Below are 17,299 nucleotides of genomic sequence, written 5' to 3'. Positions count from 1 at the left end.
ATTGTTATCACTGTTGCAAATATTAAACCTGTGTTGCGTAAGCTACAGTGGGTGTATGTATGGAACAATCACCCTATGTCTGCGTATATATAGCTTGAACTTAAACTATTTGAAATTTTATGTGGTGACACTAACAATATATTTTTAAAGGTAAGTTTTTAGGGCAGAATTTCAAAACCATGTTGGTAACCTTAGCTTTATTTTGGAGATAATCATAGAAAATTACATTTGAAAATTAAGGGGAATGTTCATATTTAAAAATTCAATGTTACAATTACCCTTATGTTGTGAAAGCCTCTACTAAGTCTTGGCATTTGGAGGGTTTACATGTAATAAAATAGAGCTTTCATGCTTCTAAGTGTATTTTTCCAGACCAAAATTGATTCAAGGGATGTGTGACCAGTGAGGTATTTAAGAACAGGTAAGCATTAAACCATACGAAAAAGACTGATTACGTCTCACATTTTGCATGTATATATGCGCTGTTAGTGTATGGAAATGGATAAACTGATGCTGGAAAATCGCAATGTGCATGAAGAGAGGGAATTGGGCATCGGGCTGGAGTGGCCAGCTGGGCTGTGTGGGTTTGAATATAGATCAGAGTGGGGTAATAATGAAAACTATTGGGGAAATGGATCAAGGTCAGAAAATTAAATATCGTCTAGAACAGGTAACATAGGAGTGAAGTAGTGTAATGAAACACAATCCTTATAGTTATGAAATTGGGGGATTTAATTTATCTCAGTGAAATGCATTTATCTGTGGCATTGTAGAACATAAAAGCACAAACAAATTCAAGTAAAAATAAAGTGAGGCAATATCAGTACTTTATTGTAGCTTGAAAAGATACAATAACAAAACTTACAACACTGTATTCTACAACACCATTGTTTTTCCTCAGAAATACCTCCCTTTGAGAGAGAGAATTTCAAATCCTTTTTAATTGTCTCAAAATGAATAACATCTGTTTTACCATAACAGAAATAATGCCAACATGTTCAAAACACCACTAGGAGATGGATAGAAATACAGACATTACACAACATTTGGAACAAAGGAAAATACAGCTTAAATCAGAACACTCCTTAAGGTATCTCTATCTTAACAGGACAGTAAGCTGAGTCTAAAATTCTAGTCTAAAATGTGGTAAATACTAGTTTAAGAAGCAGTAGTGTTCCATGAGGATTTTTGGCCTTATTTACTGTACAACAAACATGAATCTAGTTTCATTTGATCTAGTTTCATTAATATCACTGTACCTTTTTAAGCTATTCTAAGAATTTCTTAAGATGTAAGCTCACAAGTTTTTTTTTCCTGGAAGGTGGAAAATATTGAATAGGTTCTTAGCAATATGTGATGTTTAATGTTTTACTTGACAGCTATCACTTGGTGGCTTCAAGAGCAGTTTGAGCCCATCGCATCCATTTCTTCTCATTCACACTCTTTCTTTTCCACTTGAGTGAGGCCACCGAACCCAATTCCTTTGGGACCGAAATTTTTTGCATAGCAAACTGCAGAAGAAGGAGGGAGGTAAAAGATATTCTGAATGTTTTCATATAGAAGTGATTTTGGTTTTAGTCCTGCCTCCAAACTTATTAAAAGGAAGGAAGTCTGAAATAATGTCTTTCTCGGAAGCGTTGACAGGTTCTAATCGTGAAACTGGCATCACATATTTGAATTAAACACAAGTCACATCTAATCTGCTCCTAAAAGAAACTGTGTTTAAGGTCTAAATAACATTTTCATTAAAGCTCCTTTTCTGTCTGAGAACACTCAGTAAAACTCGGTCTGTATGAGCAGTACAGGCTCAGTACGATGTCAGAGATTGTCAAAGGAGGCTGAAATAACTAGAGTGTAGTCCAGAGATTTTGATGGTGGTTTAAACCATTCATTTAACTCTTTATTGCCAAGCGTGCACATAGTTATTTATCACAACTCTGCTAAAGACGTAATAATGGTCAACGTGTTCCTCCAAATACACTAATTTGAGCACTTGCAATGGTCAGGCTGTACGCAAAGTCACAGAACATTAGTATTCTTTGTTAGTATTGCCTATCAAGTTTAACCAAGGATATGAAAACTTTGCATATTTTCCCCCTTAGGCTGTTTCTAAGAGTCAAGTGAAGTCTGTGAATTTTTGATCTGAGAACATCTGGATGTATAATTTAGCATTAACATGTTATCTTCTGTGCTGCCAGTATAGTTGAAGCATCTTTTAACTTTTCCTGGCAAGAATGCAAACTAAGGCTGTGACCTTAAGGGAATGACCTTTGAAAAGGAAATTTCCTGAAGTTGTTAAGCATGCAATAAGGTAAATCACAATGGCAATTCCAGGTCTAAAAAGACTTGAGTTTGGATGGACTCAGTAGTTCAGCTCATGGCAATTCTTACCTTTACAGTAGAGCTCTCCATCTTTGTCCGTAACGTTTGTAGATTCTAAACTCTTCCCACAAATAGCACAGCGGAAGCACGTCTTATGCCAAGGCTGAGGACATGGAGACAATTCATTGTATGTTACAGAAAGCACACAAACGGCAGATAAAAGAAACAAAGATCTATTGCTTTTTGATGGTATGAAAAGCTTAAAGTTTATTGGTCTTATGGCTTCAATTTTTAGCTGTTCTAGGCTAGTTTTTTGGTGTGCAGAGATAATATTTTAGTGTGAGTTCTTAGAGAGCTAATGTGTCATAAAGGCCAGGCATTTGGTTTTCTAATCACAGGATCTCTTTAATATATCTGCAATTACCACTACAAATAAAGGTTTAAATTCTAAATATCCCCAGAGATGATAGTAGAATAACAGTGGTAGAAGAACCAGCCTGTACGGTAACCAGATGCAAATAGTTGAAAGCGGCTCACGAAAAGCACAGGGTTTTAAACCTGAAGGTATATCCGATTCTCACGCAATTTGTTAATTACTCATTATGTTTTCCTCGTTGAGACTATGAGTAAAAATGTAAACCACCAAGGACGTATTAGCTGTAGTTTATCGCCATTATAAAAGTGTGTTTGGTTCCTAGTTCTGCGTTAGCCACTTACTTTTCCTCCTCCCATGATCTTCTCCGCAGCGTACACTGATTTGCCACAGCGGGGACATTTATCCACATCTACCATCTTCTTGGCAAACTTTGAAGGGTTAGTTGGTGTCGAAGGACGAGCAGACTTTGGTGAACCCCTAAAACAGAAGTTCTCAGTGTTTTAAAATGCCATTTAAAATGTTGCCTTCGTTCTAGAGATACGATTTAATGAGTTTTTGGTAAGGGATAAAGAAATAATTAATCAGTGGTCTTAGACATGTGGAATCAGGGGGGAAAGACAAAACTGAAGTTTTCTATTGAGTTCTGCATTATATGGTTGAAAAGCTGGTGCTGTAACTGCTGATGTTACTTGTTTTGGGCTGAGTACATGGAGCCACACACAGAAAAGATTATATTTATTGGCAAGTCAACAAATAATGTTGTTTTATTGAGGCAAAAGGGGGAAATACAAAGAAAAGCCCCCTCTATTCTTTGTAACTGGCTCTCTGATGGTGCTCAGTGAGTGGAAAGACTTTAGATTTGTCATGCAGTTATTTCATTAGTCACTGTAACATTTGGATGGGGAACTGGGGTTCTTAACTGTCTAAGGTCAAGAGCACATCAGAAAAATTGCTTTGCTTTGTGCTCCTGGACTTTGTGTTTTATGTCCTAAAGCCTTTCACAGAATGACTTTAGAATTATAGGATTGTTGGCCTGCAACAGGTCATTAAATCTCCAGGATGTGGCAGGTTTTGATACAGAGCTCTGCCCGTCATGGATTCATATCTTACAAGGAGCTATAGTTAAATACATTACTTCAGTTTTTATTTCCTGCACAGCATCTTGGTTAATTGGTTTCCTTATAGCGACACCAGAAGAAAGCAGCGGATTTGGAAACGTGTAGTTTTGAGAATCATAGAAAAATACAATAAAACTGGACTGTCAGAGGGAATTATGTGCAGCTGAGGCTTTTGGAAGAGGGTATCCCATTAGAATCCCTTTGTTCAAACATCTTGTTAGTGTGTTTGTAAGTGTTATTTGAGCCGCAGGGAGGATTTAGAAACATTATTCCCCCATTTGGAGGAGAGTTAACAGTATGTGTAGCTTGATTATTTCTCTAGCAGTAAAAGCTAACTGTATTTGATAGGAAAAGAAACATTCTCATGTTCTGCGGTAAATGCGACTTTACCACTGGGCTGCTAATGGCAAATTACAATTGCAGTGAATATTTACGCCTGGTGACATATAAAGGCTGTTCTGCAGAATAATTGCCTGTTGAAGGAGGAGATAGATTATAAAGAAAGCTTAAAGAGACCCAACATCGTTAAAAACTGGTAAATTACTGCATCCACCAAAGCGAAGGTTGTAGGAAAGTCTTCTCCGCTACTCACACTAGGTGTTGTTATGGAAACAGGATAAAATATCGGAAATACCTTATTAAGTGACAAGTAGTACCAGAAAAACCAAGCGTGTTGTCGCTGGAATTTAACTCACTGTTGCAGATTCAGGCCCAGGTGGTCACCGGTGTCGGTGCTGAGACATCCAGCCCCTTGGCCGAAGCCGATCCCTTTGGGGCCGTATTTCCTCCCATAACAAGTTTTGCAGTAAATTTCTGACTCGTGAGCTGCCACCGTGGTGCTGTCCAGGGCCTTCCTGCAAGCCACTGCCAACGGGAAGAGAAATAGAGACGGGAGAAGGATGGTGTTAGTTGTTGTCGGTATAAAACTTCACTGGGCTGTTGCTAAGGTAATTGTGCGCACAACGTGCTCTTGCGACTTTAAAGTTTTACTCGAGCTGTGGGAAAACCATGGGCTTGAGATGATTTGTCTAGATCTGTGAAGCTTAAGATGGATTTGAGATCATCATCCTAAATCTTATATATATATATATATATCTCTATATATATATATCTATCTATCTATCTATCTATATATATATATATATATATATATATTTAAAAAGGAGGTTGCAGAGGTGTTGGTTCCACTGTGCATCTGCACCTTTGGAAATAATCACCCTGAGTCTGCGGTGGCTTTCTCATCTCAGCCCGTGCTAATTTAATGTTTCTAAAAGAGGATATAACGTATTTGCTGTGTCCAAGGCACCAAGAAGGACATATTTTTATTGATTTGTTTGACCTGCAGTGCAAGGCGAAGCCACGATGCCAAATCACTGGTAGTCTCAGCTCTGTTAAACTTCTTCTAGGATGGTGAGAGCATGACTAGAGCTGTTCCAAAAACCAAGACCTCTTCGTCCTCGTGTTTGTTATAGGGTAATCCTGCTTGCTTATCTCGCTGGGAAAGGTCTTGGAGACTTTTGGGCAGAAGGTGCCATAGGAATGTCCAACGTTTGTAGTGGAATACACGTTATATCCTCCATGGTACCACTTCAACATGAGCCTCAACTTGGAAGGACCAAAAGGTAAGGAGCACCAAGAGCTGCTTATTCGGGGATCCTGGGGAGCAAGTGTCCATGTTTTGAGAAGCACAAGCCACAATTAGAGCTAACGAGCGTTGCTGAGCCCGGTCATCTGAAACATGATCAGTATTTAGAGGCTGAATTCTACTACTCGGCCAACCCCATGGAGAGAGGATGATGCTTTTCTATTTGGGGTGTCTGTAGAAAAAAATCAGGGGTTTGTAGTATGCTTAAAAATCAGAGTTTCAACACTTCTTATAAATCGTTCATTTCTCTGCAGCTTCTCTTGAACAAGAGAGCATTCCAGTCATGTTGATAGCTTGGAAAAGGAAGTTGTTTAGTAACCAAGAGAAACCTGTGAAATACACAAATATTGGAAGTGGTTGGAAGTTGAAGCTCCAGAAGAGCCAGCTGAGTTTGGGATTAATCCCTTTTCCCTACGTGCTTATTGTATCTGTCCTGCTGTGAGTCTAGAATTCATCCACACCAGAGAATTTCAGCTGGTGCTGGGACCTCTGCAGTTTTAATCCCGTCACTGAACTGCATAGAGGGGAGAAATAATTTGCAAGGACCTTTATAGTTAACGCAAAATAAAACGAGGGGCTTCTGTAAATGTGTGAACCTGATCTCGTCGTGCTCCAGTCCCTTCTGCTTTGAGATGATAATTATGTTGCCGAGGGAGTTAAGGGCTGATGGAAACTCTAGCAACAGATAAAGCGTTTCTATTTCTGGCTCCGTAGGGTATCAATTCACCGCGACAGATGGAGCAAAAGCCCTTGAAGTGCTGTTGTTGAAATAACTTTTGAGACCCGTCATCTGCCAACAGATCCCGGTCAGCAGCCGGCACGGAGAAGGTCCAGGTTGGTGGTGTGAGGTCCTGCCAAACGTCCCTCACAGCTGCGGTTCGAGTCCAAGCCGACCGGGGAAACAAGGTAGATAAACGGGAACGAGGGTTTGTTGGAAAGAAGTTTCTCTTTTGTCATGTATGTGGCTAAAATTACGGAGTGGAGAGGCTGTGATTTGTAGTTTAGCTTGTCTGATTCTTAATGCTTTAACAGGTTGGTTTGAATCGTTTCTGTGCCGAGATTAGGTCAAGGAGGATCATCTTTCTTCTGTTGAGGAATGAAATCCTATAATTGGTTCATTGAAAAGCCCATGAACCTGATACTGAGTCGTCCTGAGCTGCTGATTAGTGTGTGAATCATGGGAGAAGTAAAGCCAATTAACATACCTCTCCTGTGCCAGCTGGGCTTAGATGCATCCTCAGTTTTTGAGCTTGAACATATTTCTGCTGGGAATACTTTTTTGCTATATAAACTATTAATAATTTAGTTCAGACTTAGGGGCAAACAAAACAAAATCAAACCTGCTAATAAAACAAAACAAAATAAAATAGCCCCATCTCACCCAACCAACCAAAACCAAACAGAAGAAAACCAACAATAAACCGAAGGAACAGCAGAGCTAATGGATGGATGTTGTTTGTCATTAATTATTTATGCTGAGAACGAAGCTTAAAACTGTTCCAATATTAGGTAGGAGAGAAATATTATTAACTATGCCCTGTTAGGACAGCTGTTTATTTTTATTAGACACTAGAGAGTCTACTCATTTGTCTTCTACCATAATTTTTCTAACATTTGATAAAGCATGTCAGTAAAAGGTTTTCTCATAGTTATCACATTCATGTCCATCTCCCTATAGTTTCTCTGATATCTAATATTGTCTAATATCTAATATGGTTGTAGGCAGCATATGGAAGCAATAAGAAGCCTCTAGTTCTCACAAAACCGAGATTTTTACCATTCTGCAAGAACTGGCTGAAGGTTGTCAATTAAATGGAAACTTTTTTGGGGGTTTATTTCTTACTCGATGATTTGGGCATCGCTTGCAGGGCCCTCAGAGGAAGGAGAGAAAACTGTGGTGTGTCCCTTGGACCAACTCTGCTCCACGCTGCCCCATCTCATCTGAGCATCTAATGCTGGTCTCATCCTCCCAAGCAGAATTCTCTGTCCATCCAGGAAACGAGGGTGAAAATTGGATTCAGCGCCTCCTAACCTGGAATTCATACTGTGAAGGTACTAAACATTGGCAGCAAAATGAACTATTTGACTCTCTGTAGGTCTTAGCAAATTGTTGACTCTCTCTCTACAAAGAGCGAGCGGAGCTGAATTGATGCCTTCTCTCTAATTTTTCAAGGGTTAACGCACCTGTAGAGAGCGGGATTCCTGCAAGCGATCTGCCAAACATTGCAGAGGTGAGAGGAGTAAAACATTAAGTGATGTGGGACCATATGGAATATGGGGAAGGGGGAGACTGAGGTACTTGTGGAGAGATTTCGGTGACAGCGGGTTAATGTCTTTCAGCTTTCCCGTGTGAAATGAACTAATGTCAGCCTTCGCCACAAAAGTAATAACCTCCTATCATATCCTAATAAGATGTATTTCACTCTTAGGAACACTGTTTAGTTCTTCTGGAATTTTTAACTTGAAGCAAACCTGCAATATGCCGTATTGTGGGACAGAAGGTCGCGTTTCTTGGAGATTGACGTAGATATCATAATTCTGTAGTATTCTAATGTCCCTAATAAAAATCATCCAAGCCATGTGTGGAATAAGAAAAGCCTGAGAGACAGATTGCTCAGGGTAAAGGACTAGAATTGATTATTAAGAGCTGCATGCTGGCATTTTAGAAAACTAAGTGATGCTCCTGAAAACAGATACGGTTATTTTCCATCCTTCAGCTACTAACAGGATGGGAAAACAGGTTTCACCCATAGGTATTTATAGAGCGCTGCACCAGAATCCGTCTCACCATGCTGGGATGTTTAACGTGGGACTGCCCTCTGCTTTAAACTTTCCTAGAAGTCAGATGAATAAGCTTCACAAATAAGCTTCCCTGTGTGAAGCTGAGTCTGGTGCTGGTTGCTTGGATTGTCCTGTATGTTGCTTATGGTGTTTAAATCCAGCCGTAGGTGTCCCGTGAGCAAACGTGTTGAATTGGGGAAACTGTGGAGCTTCTTTATTGCATGCAAAGTAATACAAAAGTAAATTTGCTAGCTGTAAAGGGGGGATTTTACAGAGTATGGGAATACTGGGGGGTTAAAACAGTGTAGCCCAGCTTACTGCAGAGGAAGCATGTCTTGTGGAAGCTCCTTCCATTGCACTGGATTTCCTCGGCATGGTACACCGTCTTCTCGCAGGCACCGCATTTGGCTCCACCTCCCCAGTTGGGCATCCTTGGATCTGCAGGGTAACCCGGAAAACCAAGTTACAAAAACAAATACACCAGCAGAAGTGAATTATTTTAAACGGAACAGCCTCCTTTTTTTTTGTTTTCATTATTATTTTTTACCCTCTTCTTCAGTCAACTCCTATCGCACACCTGTAACATACTACACACCTGTGCGGTAGCAGGAATGTATCCCATGCATGGGTGAGGGTGCAAGCCTGGTGCTTTTTGTACTGGTAAATATGTGAAAAGATTATGAGGTGTTGCAGTAAAAATATGCCAGGGTCACTCAAACCTCTTCAGATAACCAGCAAACAGTCATTTTCTTTCAGTCCTGCCCTCCCATGTAGCCCAGCGTAGCCTTTTCCCCTCAGTTTTTGCTTTATGTGTGTTGTTCTGATTTTGTGAGACAGGTTTTTATGGCGCTAACAAACACTTAGAAGCTTGAGTGGAGTTCAGGCAAACGTATGGACAGTATTTGGCACTAAATTTTGTACAACACAGCGTTCCACCTAAACTCTCTGTTCAGAGACAGCATATAGTGCTGTTCATACCTCTCCAAAGAAAGTCCTGGTTCATCCAGTGCCACAAGAGCTTCCTCGGTGACACGTAGAAAGGCAATTTGCTGTGTCAGCGTGATGTCATTCTATACAATTCAAACCTGGGTAATTTCACCGTAGTGTTTAACAAATGTATAATGTTATTTCAGCGGACACTTGAGTGGAAACAAGTTGTTGCTTTGCTGAATTCCTCATTAGGCCACTGCAGGCTCCCTGTGCTGCACAGCCATCGTGAAGTAATAACAGATTCCTAAGGAGCTTAAGGCGTGTTTTTCTTTGTCAATTCTTTTTAAAATCTGAGGAAAAAAGGGTAGCGGTCGCCGTCCCTGTTCTTTCTGTTTAAGTGACATGCCCAAGGTCACACTGGAGGGCGGTGTCGGAGCTGGAGCTGCTGGCCCGTTCTGTAACTGCCCTTCACAATCTGAACCAACCCCAACCTGCAGTTTGCCCTTTTGTTCTCCTCTTTGAGTCATCGTTTCTGGAAAGACTGGGACGTCACCTTGTCATCCGCACACGGTATTATCGGCTTGTTCCAAGCTCCTGGCGCAGGCCTTCCTTGTCCTTCTTGGAAAACCAGTCAGCACCTTATTATAGTGCGTTTGAAACTGGCTCGTGCTATTTGCATTTAATTCAATTCACCGTAAGATATTCTTACCTAATAAAAAGATTTTAAATGCTGGATCAGACCTGAGATTTTTCTCCTTAGGTCAAGCGAGATAAGGGAGTTTATCACAGCAGTGATATAACATAGCTGACGGCTTGCATTTTAAACTAGCATTTTACTATGTGTGGACATGGGACACTAGTGCCATGTGTTTATCATCACCTCAGTGACTTTTGTGCTGTATCCTGAATTTTGGAATGAAACGAACAATTCCTATACGTCAGCTCCTGCTCTTTTGAGCTCCTCTCAAAGCCACATCAAGCATCTTGATCTGTGGCAATGGGAAACTTCTTGGAAAGCTGAACCCAAAGGGAATTGTTTCTGGTGCATAACACTACAAATCATGCAATATTGTAGAAGACACACCTGCCCAGCAAAAGGAAGGTATCATAGGAGTGTGTGCAGATGCTGAAGCAGTAGCAGTGAAGATGGAGTAATGCGGGCACACTTTAGAACCTTTGGAATAATGTCCCCAGGGAAGTGGTGGATTCCTCAGTGTTGGACACTTGTAAGATTCAGCTGGACAGGGTGTTAGGCCAGCTTGGCTAGACTGGGCTTGCACCAGGAAAGGCTGGGCCACGTGGTCCTTGTGGTCCCTTCTAACCTGGTATTCTACGATTCTGTGTTTGATAACCACACAGATACCAGCACGTCTAAACATCTTGGCTTTGGTGCTGCAGTTATTAGTATATCCTTAACCCTCTCTAATTACATATTCCCTGCTGTGACTGTCACCTGAGCAGACAAATACCTGTCAGACAGTAACAACATTCATTGCTCTCAGACCCTGCCAGTTTCCTTGGGAAGCTGTTTGTGAGCCAAACTGCTCGACACAAAACAGTAATGATGCAAAAAAGGCAAAGCAAGCTCAGCTTGCCTCTGTTTATCTGTAATGCAACGAGTAAGAAGCAAAAATCTGATGTAGCCAAAATAAGAAAAATGACTGCACGCGTGGAACAGACTATGAATTTGGTCCCTTCTTATTCAGCAAAGGCTTTACTGAACAGCACTGTGCAAATCCTTTTGGTTTTTGTTTCTTTTAAATGGAGACAAAGGAACTGAGGGAAATCTTCCACATAAGTAAAATCTTATTGTCTCATTCCGCCATCCTATATTTCCTCCTGTTTTTAAAGTACTTTTTTATTGGTGCCATTTTTCCCCTCTTATAAAAATAGTCCAAGCAATGCTTTAAACATTTTAAGGAAGAGCAGTGGGAGGTAAAAATCAGTTTTGTGCCTCTTTCTTGAAAATTACAATGAGGTTTTTGTGTTCACAATGTTCCCTTTCAAGTGTGGTTTCCAGTCGAATCCCTTCACTGCCTGGGAGGAGAACGGTTGGTACCTCTGGCCTCTGTAAAACCGCTTCTGCTCTTTTGAGCTCCTCTCAAAGCCACATCAAGCATCTCGATCTGTGGCAATGGGAAACTTCTTGGAAAGCAGCTCTAATTACATCATTAGCTAAAGGGGGAAAAAAAAAAATATATATATATATATATATATAATCTCTGAAACAGTCTGATAAGGGGCGATAGTGACCCTTGTGCTGTGGTTAGAGCTCTTGAAAGAACCATCGCTCCTGATGCTAATTATAGCAGCGTGACTGGGCATGCACGCACATTTTCCATGTCTTTTTGGCATCACCTGATGGGAAGCTGGAGGAGAAAGAAGTCACAGCGAAAACGTTCCCGTAAGAACAGTGATGTTCATCTATGACCCACGGCCATCCCTCCGGATGCTGCTGGTGCCGCAATGCTACCAAGGGCGAGTAAATCCCATGGGCTACATGGAGTTCTTAGTTTTCACTCATCTAAATGATAACAGCGGATAAAACTCCATACTTATGATGTGCAAGTAGAAGTTGGTCTCCTACTTGTCATAAAAATAATACCCAGAGGCTTAATGTGGACTAGATGACCTTCAAAGGTCCCTTCCAACCCAAACTATTATATGATTCTATGAATTTCACTCAGTTTTACAGGTGGCAGTATCTAAATCCCCTTGAAACTCCCTGAACTTTGTTGTCTAAATCTGGTTAACTTGCGGTGACCACGGGGGGCTTGTTATATTTTAGTGATCTAATAGAATGGGCCCCATATAAATGCACAAAACAGGTGACGGAGAAGCTTTTGAGCACAAATATCGCAGCATGTTGGCAGCCACACGGGTACTGTTAAGCTGGAGAGGAGTTCTTGGGCTTGTTTTAATACCATTCAGCAGCTCGTATCCTTCCTTTTAAAAATGAAGCTACTACGTGGAGTAGAGTTTATACACATGAGATGTGCAGCCAAGGATACGTGCTGCTTGTTATTTAGAGCTCGCAACCTGCTATTCAGGCTGCAGGGAAGCCTTTGAAGTGTTTCTATACTCTGCATCAGCTTGAAAAAATGTGAGATGTCTTCTGTTAACGAATCTGGATGTCACGGAGCGTGTTGCACACTAATCAGAGCGCTGGTGATAAGAATATAATCCAAAAATGTATTTAGATCCATCGATCTAGGTGGGAAGTGGATGCAGTGCTGGCTCAAGGTGCGTGGAGGAGGAAAAGGCAGCGCTGGTGCAAGACAGCAGGTGAGGAAGGTGTGGAAAATAATACTGGTGTTTCCCTGCTAAACATGAGGTTTTTCCCTTCTAAACGCTTGCACGATAGTCTGGAGCTTAAGTCGTGTGTGAATGGGCCGCGGGAGTCGCTTAGTGTGTGTCTGGGAGGATTATCTCAGGCACGTGTGCTGCAGGGTGAATTTGGAGTGATAAATGGGATGGGAAATGGTGGTAGAAATGCTGAACCAGGACCTATGGATAGGACGTGCCTTGCGTTTAGTCCCAGCTCGCTGTTTCATCTAGACTCATTTAAAAGTATAAGAATACTGATTCCTTAGCTAATAAATAGCAATAATATCAAATTAATTCTCTGTCCGTGCATCGGGGTGACATTTGAAGATCTTTTTCCCAGCTGAAGCCTGTGGGAAGTGCAGCCAGGACCCCATCCCGGTATCTAATCACTGTCGGCTGCTGCCCTGTCCTGTGACCACCAGTGACTCATTCCACTGTCCCCAGTGTCACCTCCCCAGCACCGTGGCGGTAACAATGTGCAGCTGCCTTTAGAAAAGCAGCAATAAAATGCTGCTGTGGCTTTTTCTCTGCAACTAACACTGTCCGTTATATTTTAGCTCGTTGTATCTGCGGTGTAAAGCTGCATCTCCCAAAGCCTGAAGGTGTTTTTATCTAAATTCATTACAGAAAGAGTCATCTCAGCGCAATAGATTCGCAACAGGGAAGATGTTTGTATTTGAAGAGTGAGCTCATTTCATGAAAGATGCAATATTGTCATATATTTACATAATCATAGTCCTTCTATCTCGATGCATTCAAAGGACTATGGATACAGAGTCATTCATTCAGCCTTCAGCACAATCTCAGGCTGATCAGCATTTTTCCTATATTTCTACATTAAACCAGCACATAGAGATCAAGAGATGGGAATTTCCACACCGACCCAGGAAAGAAAATACTGATTTTTCATTAAGAGTGGTCAGTCTAAGTTAGACGAGCCCTTATAAAACAGGAGATGGTAAGCGAGCTGACATGAAGCACGTGATGCGCAAAGCTGATAGAAAAACCCTGAGCCCTTTGCTCCAATCTGTGTCCTTCCAGTTACCTCTTGTTTTCTAGCATAGTAATGCCACGTTTATTATAAAACTTCCTTGATCCACACTTTTGCGGAAATTTAAGATTGCACTTCCAAAATATAAGACACCCTGACGCTAGAACTAGGTGCTTAGTTCTGGCTTAAAACCCCAACACCTCCACACAGACACATACACACAGAATTTAGTTTGATTCTTGGGGCTGTGGGAAACGGCGTCTGCCCTACAAATGTGTAGAATGTGTACAAATGTGTACAAATTCCTTATTCCAGACCTAATCCCAGACTATCAGCTTGCGCTTGTCCTTCCACAAGATCCTTCTCTAAATCCTTATCCCCGCACTAAGGCTTTTAGGTGCCGAGCAAAACCGTTGTGGGTTGTCAAATGGTGCCGTGATGGTCAAGATGAGACACAGAATTATTGTATCTACATGCAAGGCTTTACTCTTTGAAATAATTTTACCTCTAGGTAGAAAGCTTTTTAAAGGTTATATATATAAATATATATATACCATTGGAGCTTTTCCGAAGACTTGACCCATTGTGCTGTCTTTTAATGCCTGGGTGATGGGTGCGTGGATTCTTTCATTCTGCATTCTTATCTAGCCATTTTATGTGAAGTCTGCATAGAACTTTTCCCATTTGATGTAAACCCAATTGGTCGTTGACATGAAACGTTTTGAGGGTTTTTAGTTGGGACTTTTTATCTCTAGAATACTTTTATTTGAGAAATTACAGAAGCGTGTGAATTTGTGTGCTTTAAAAAGTGTATGCACCAACTATTTGTGGAAAACATAATTCTGTAGCTTTTTAACAATTTTATTTTGAAGATTCTGAAACTTCTGCTATCCAATTTTGCATGTGTCTCGCTAAGGGGGATCCCACAGCCCCATTCTTGTACCACTAGTAACTACTCAACAAGCTGAGAAGCCCAGAAGAATCTCTTCTATCACTTCTATCTCTTCTATTTCTTCTATCACTTGGGTTCCCCAAATGTAAAAATCCTTCTCTAGGACTCACATTTCTCTATCATATCTACGCACTTTTCTTTGTCAAGCAACAAGCTGTATCTACAACCTTTTAGGACAAAATAATACTCAAAATACCCAAATGCTGCTATCAGGTGGTGTTGGCAGAACCCAATCTATTAATACTTTACTTACCGGAGTTGCTCGGTGTTTCTCCCCGGTTTGTTGGGCCTCCAAGGGTTTGAACACAAGGGATTCCTGCTCTCTTTAAATGCAGTGGCTGCTGTCAGCCCTATAAAAGCAGGGAGGGGAGGGGAATGGGGGCGAGATTCAGGGATCTGAGCAATGCCACTGCTATCAGGGGGCTGAAAATAACCTCTGACAAAAGCCTGGCATTTCGGTCCCTTAAGTCCACTCGTGAGTCGCTGGACAACAATGCAGCCCCTCGGGTTACGCCTGGAGGGCATTCCTGACTGCAGCCTAATGGGGCAGAAATAAAGCCAGGGTTCAGTCCTAAACGCTCGCGTTACCAAAAACGATTTATCAAAATAATTATTAAAAAAGCCCGAGCACCTGTTTGTAGGAAGCTCTGGAACGCAACGGTATTAAACCAAGTCGAATTTCGTTCAGCGGTTTATCCTTTCATAGCTACAACTGGTGTGTCTTTTAGGGTACAGAGAATCAGGCTTCCTGCTTTAAATTTTTCCTGGGTTTAGGCATTAAGATGGCTGGTTAATACCCTGTTTCTCTGAAAATAAGCACGGTCTTCTATTAATTTTTGCTCCCAAAAATGCCCTTTTTTACATGTCTGGACATTATTTAAATTGACTTTTAAAATGAGCTGTAACTAGGGCTTATTTTTGGAGTAGGGCTTATATTTCGAGCATCCTCAAAAATCTTGAACAGTTGTGCTAGGGCTTATTTTCAGGGTAGGGCTTATTTTTGGGGAAACGGGGTATATGTAATGTTTAGCACATCTAATTGTTGCAGTTATGTTGGCCATGCCTGGCTGTGCCCCTTGGAAACTGATGATGCTGCAGACACATCAGAGACATAAAGTAAAGTATGGAGCACTTAAAGTTCACTTTTTACAGGGTTTTATTTTGAGTGCTCTGCGGATTTAGAGGGTAATTCTCATTTTCTGAAGGGGTGTCTGAATTCAGAAACTTTGGTGTCGTGGACTTTGCTGGGTGTGAAATGGCCAAGGGGTTAAACACCAGGAGGCTGCAGTTTAGTCTCAATTCTGGGACTTTTGTGGCAGCGTAAGGAAATTAGACCCCAAATCCCCATCAGACTTGAGGATTTAAGGGGTCTGTTCACTAATGTAGAGAAAGGTCTTCGATGTAAAGAAGTTGTGGGAATAGTTTTCCCTGAGCAGGAGAGCTGGGCTCCATCCCTTCTTGGTCATTCTCCATGGATGGTTAAGGGGAATCTGTCTGTGTCAAATAAGGTGAAATGCAGAGGTGAGGATGCTGTGCATGTGGTTGTTATGATTTGTGACCACTCTGTGTTTGCACCCATGGGGATTTATCAGTTAACATTTGAGGGAACCAAATCTTTATCGATCCTCACTCACATTGTGTAGATTGTGCGTTAATACTTGGAAAGATCTGCACCATAACCAACTTTGCAGGGAAATCTATAGAGAAAGATTTTGCCCCCAAATGTCCATAAGTATTTTCCCTTTGAGTTTGTCAGAGAATTTAAGGGGAAAAGGCAGGGAACAGCCTTTAAGTTCCCCAGTGTTACTTCATTCCTGTGCATCTGCGCAGATATCGGGTGCCCCTAAAGGAGCGACTCTTGAGAGGCTCTTTACAGCTCAGAGCAGTCGGAGCCGTACGAGTTAGTCGGAATTTCATTTAATCCCTACTCCACTGAGGCTTTTGGAAGAACAGACTTGAAATATGCAACGGGAGCGTACACATGTGTGAATTTCTATATTCCTGGTGACGCAGGAATCAAAGGTGTGGATTAGAAAAGCCTGCTCGGAGAACTGGAAGGGCAGCGTATAAAGAAGTGAAGCCTGAGGCTCGGAGGGATTTTCGCGGAGCTCAACAGGTATGGGGGTCACATTCTGGGGGTGCTGGGATGGGGGAGCAGCAGCGAGCTCAGAACACAACGTGGGTTGTCTGGGCAGTAAAATGTACTGAGAAGCGGTGGCTTTTCAATGTGAAAAATGAATGAGAAAGTGAAGTTACCAAGCCTGCGCGGAGCAGCTGGTAAGAGGGACACCGGGCAGCGAGGCAGCTTTTCCAGATAGAGCGCAGTTTGGGAGATGGTTTACTCCAACCCTAATTACTGTAGTTGCTTATCCTGCCACCTGTTATGTCCGAAAATGAAAGGTTTGTAGTTTCCTTTGGGTAATACAGGTTTCTATAAACCTTTGTACTTCTCAGATTAAATTGATAGCATGTTTAAGGATGATCAATTATCTCCCGGCTGCTGCAGTGAGAATCCCCCATTTCCAAGCCTTTATTCTTCTCTCCCCGTCATGTATTTCAGTAGTGATCCTATTCTGTCAAATGTATTTTGTACTATGATTTTGCATTAGTAAAATCAAGCCGGTTATTTTTACCATACTAGCCCTTTTAACTGTGCTTTTTAACCCAGTCCAAGCCTGAATCTTGGGCTTTGCTCATGTTTCTCCGTGCCTAATCAGGACAGAAAAGCACCTTTCACCTGGGAGGGCAGACCCAATGTATTTTCCTTTAATTTGTTAGTTACTCCTTCTCGTCTAAGATGCGTGTGAGGAGGCTTCATCTTTTCCTTAGGGCAAATGTTCCAAAAAGTTGCTCTTAG

General features: G+C 41.5%; 1 protein-coding gene across 2 annotated transcripts; it reads right to left on the bottom strand.

Annotated features, from left to right (window-relative positions):
* Positions 1-805: 805 nt before the first annotated feature.
* On the bottom strand, positions 806-14,853 carry CSRP3 (cysteine and glycine rich protein 3). 2 transcript variants are annotated; one of them, XM_005511107.3, is made up of 6 exons: positions 14,696-14,853; positions 8,561-8,680; positions 4,512-4,680; positions 3,040-3,175; positions 2,392-2,485; positions 806-1,511 (listed from the first exon to the last, which is right to left on the bottom strand). In XM_005511107.3, exons 2-6 carry the CDS (start codon positions 8,670-8,672, stop codon positions 1,432-1,434), a joined length of 591 nt encoding a protein of 196 aa, XP_005511164.2. In that variant the 5' UTR covers positions 8,673-8,680; positions 14,696-14,853; the 3' UTR covers positions 806-1,431. The 2 variants fall into 2 exon arrangements, with proteins under 2 accessions (XP_005511164.2, XP_064921598.1); XM_065065526.1 differs by lacking the exon at positions 14,696-14,853 and adding an exon at positions 11,232-11,252.
* Between the last annotated feature and the right edge of the window lie 2,446 nt (positions 14,854-17,299).

The sequence above is a fragment of the Columba livia genome, chromosome 5 (genome assembly GCF_036013475.1).
Source record: "Columba livia isolate bColLiv1 breed racing homer chromosome 5, bColLiv1.pat.W.v2, whole genome shotgun sequence".
NCBI lineage: Eukaryota > Metazoa > Chordata > Aves > Columbiformes > Columbidae > Columba > Columba livia.
Note: the sequence above shows the minus strand (reverse complement) of the source record. Positions and strands in the feature narration are given on the sequence as shown.

Excerpts from the sequence above, each read along its gene's own strand:
- CSRP3 (XM_005511107.3), bottom strand. The coding sequence starts at position 8,672 with ATGCCCAACTGGGGAGGTGGAGCCAAATGCGGTGCCTGCGAGAAGACG. Across the intron at positions 4,681-8,560 it reads CAAGACATGCTTCCTCTGCA|TGGCTTGCAGGAAGGCCCTG; the intron begins GTAAGCTGGGCT and ends TCCCGTTGGCAG. Across the intron at positions 3,176-4,511 it reads CTGGGCCTGAATCTGCAACA|GGGTTCACCAAAGTCTGCTC; the intron begins GTGAGTTAAATT and ends CTTCTGTTTTAG.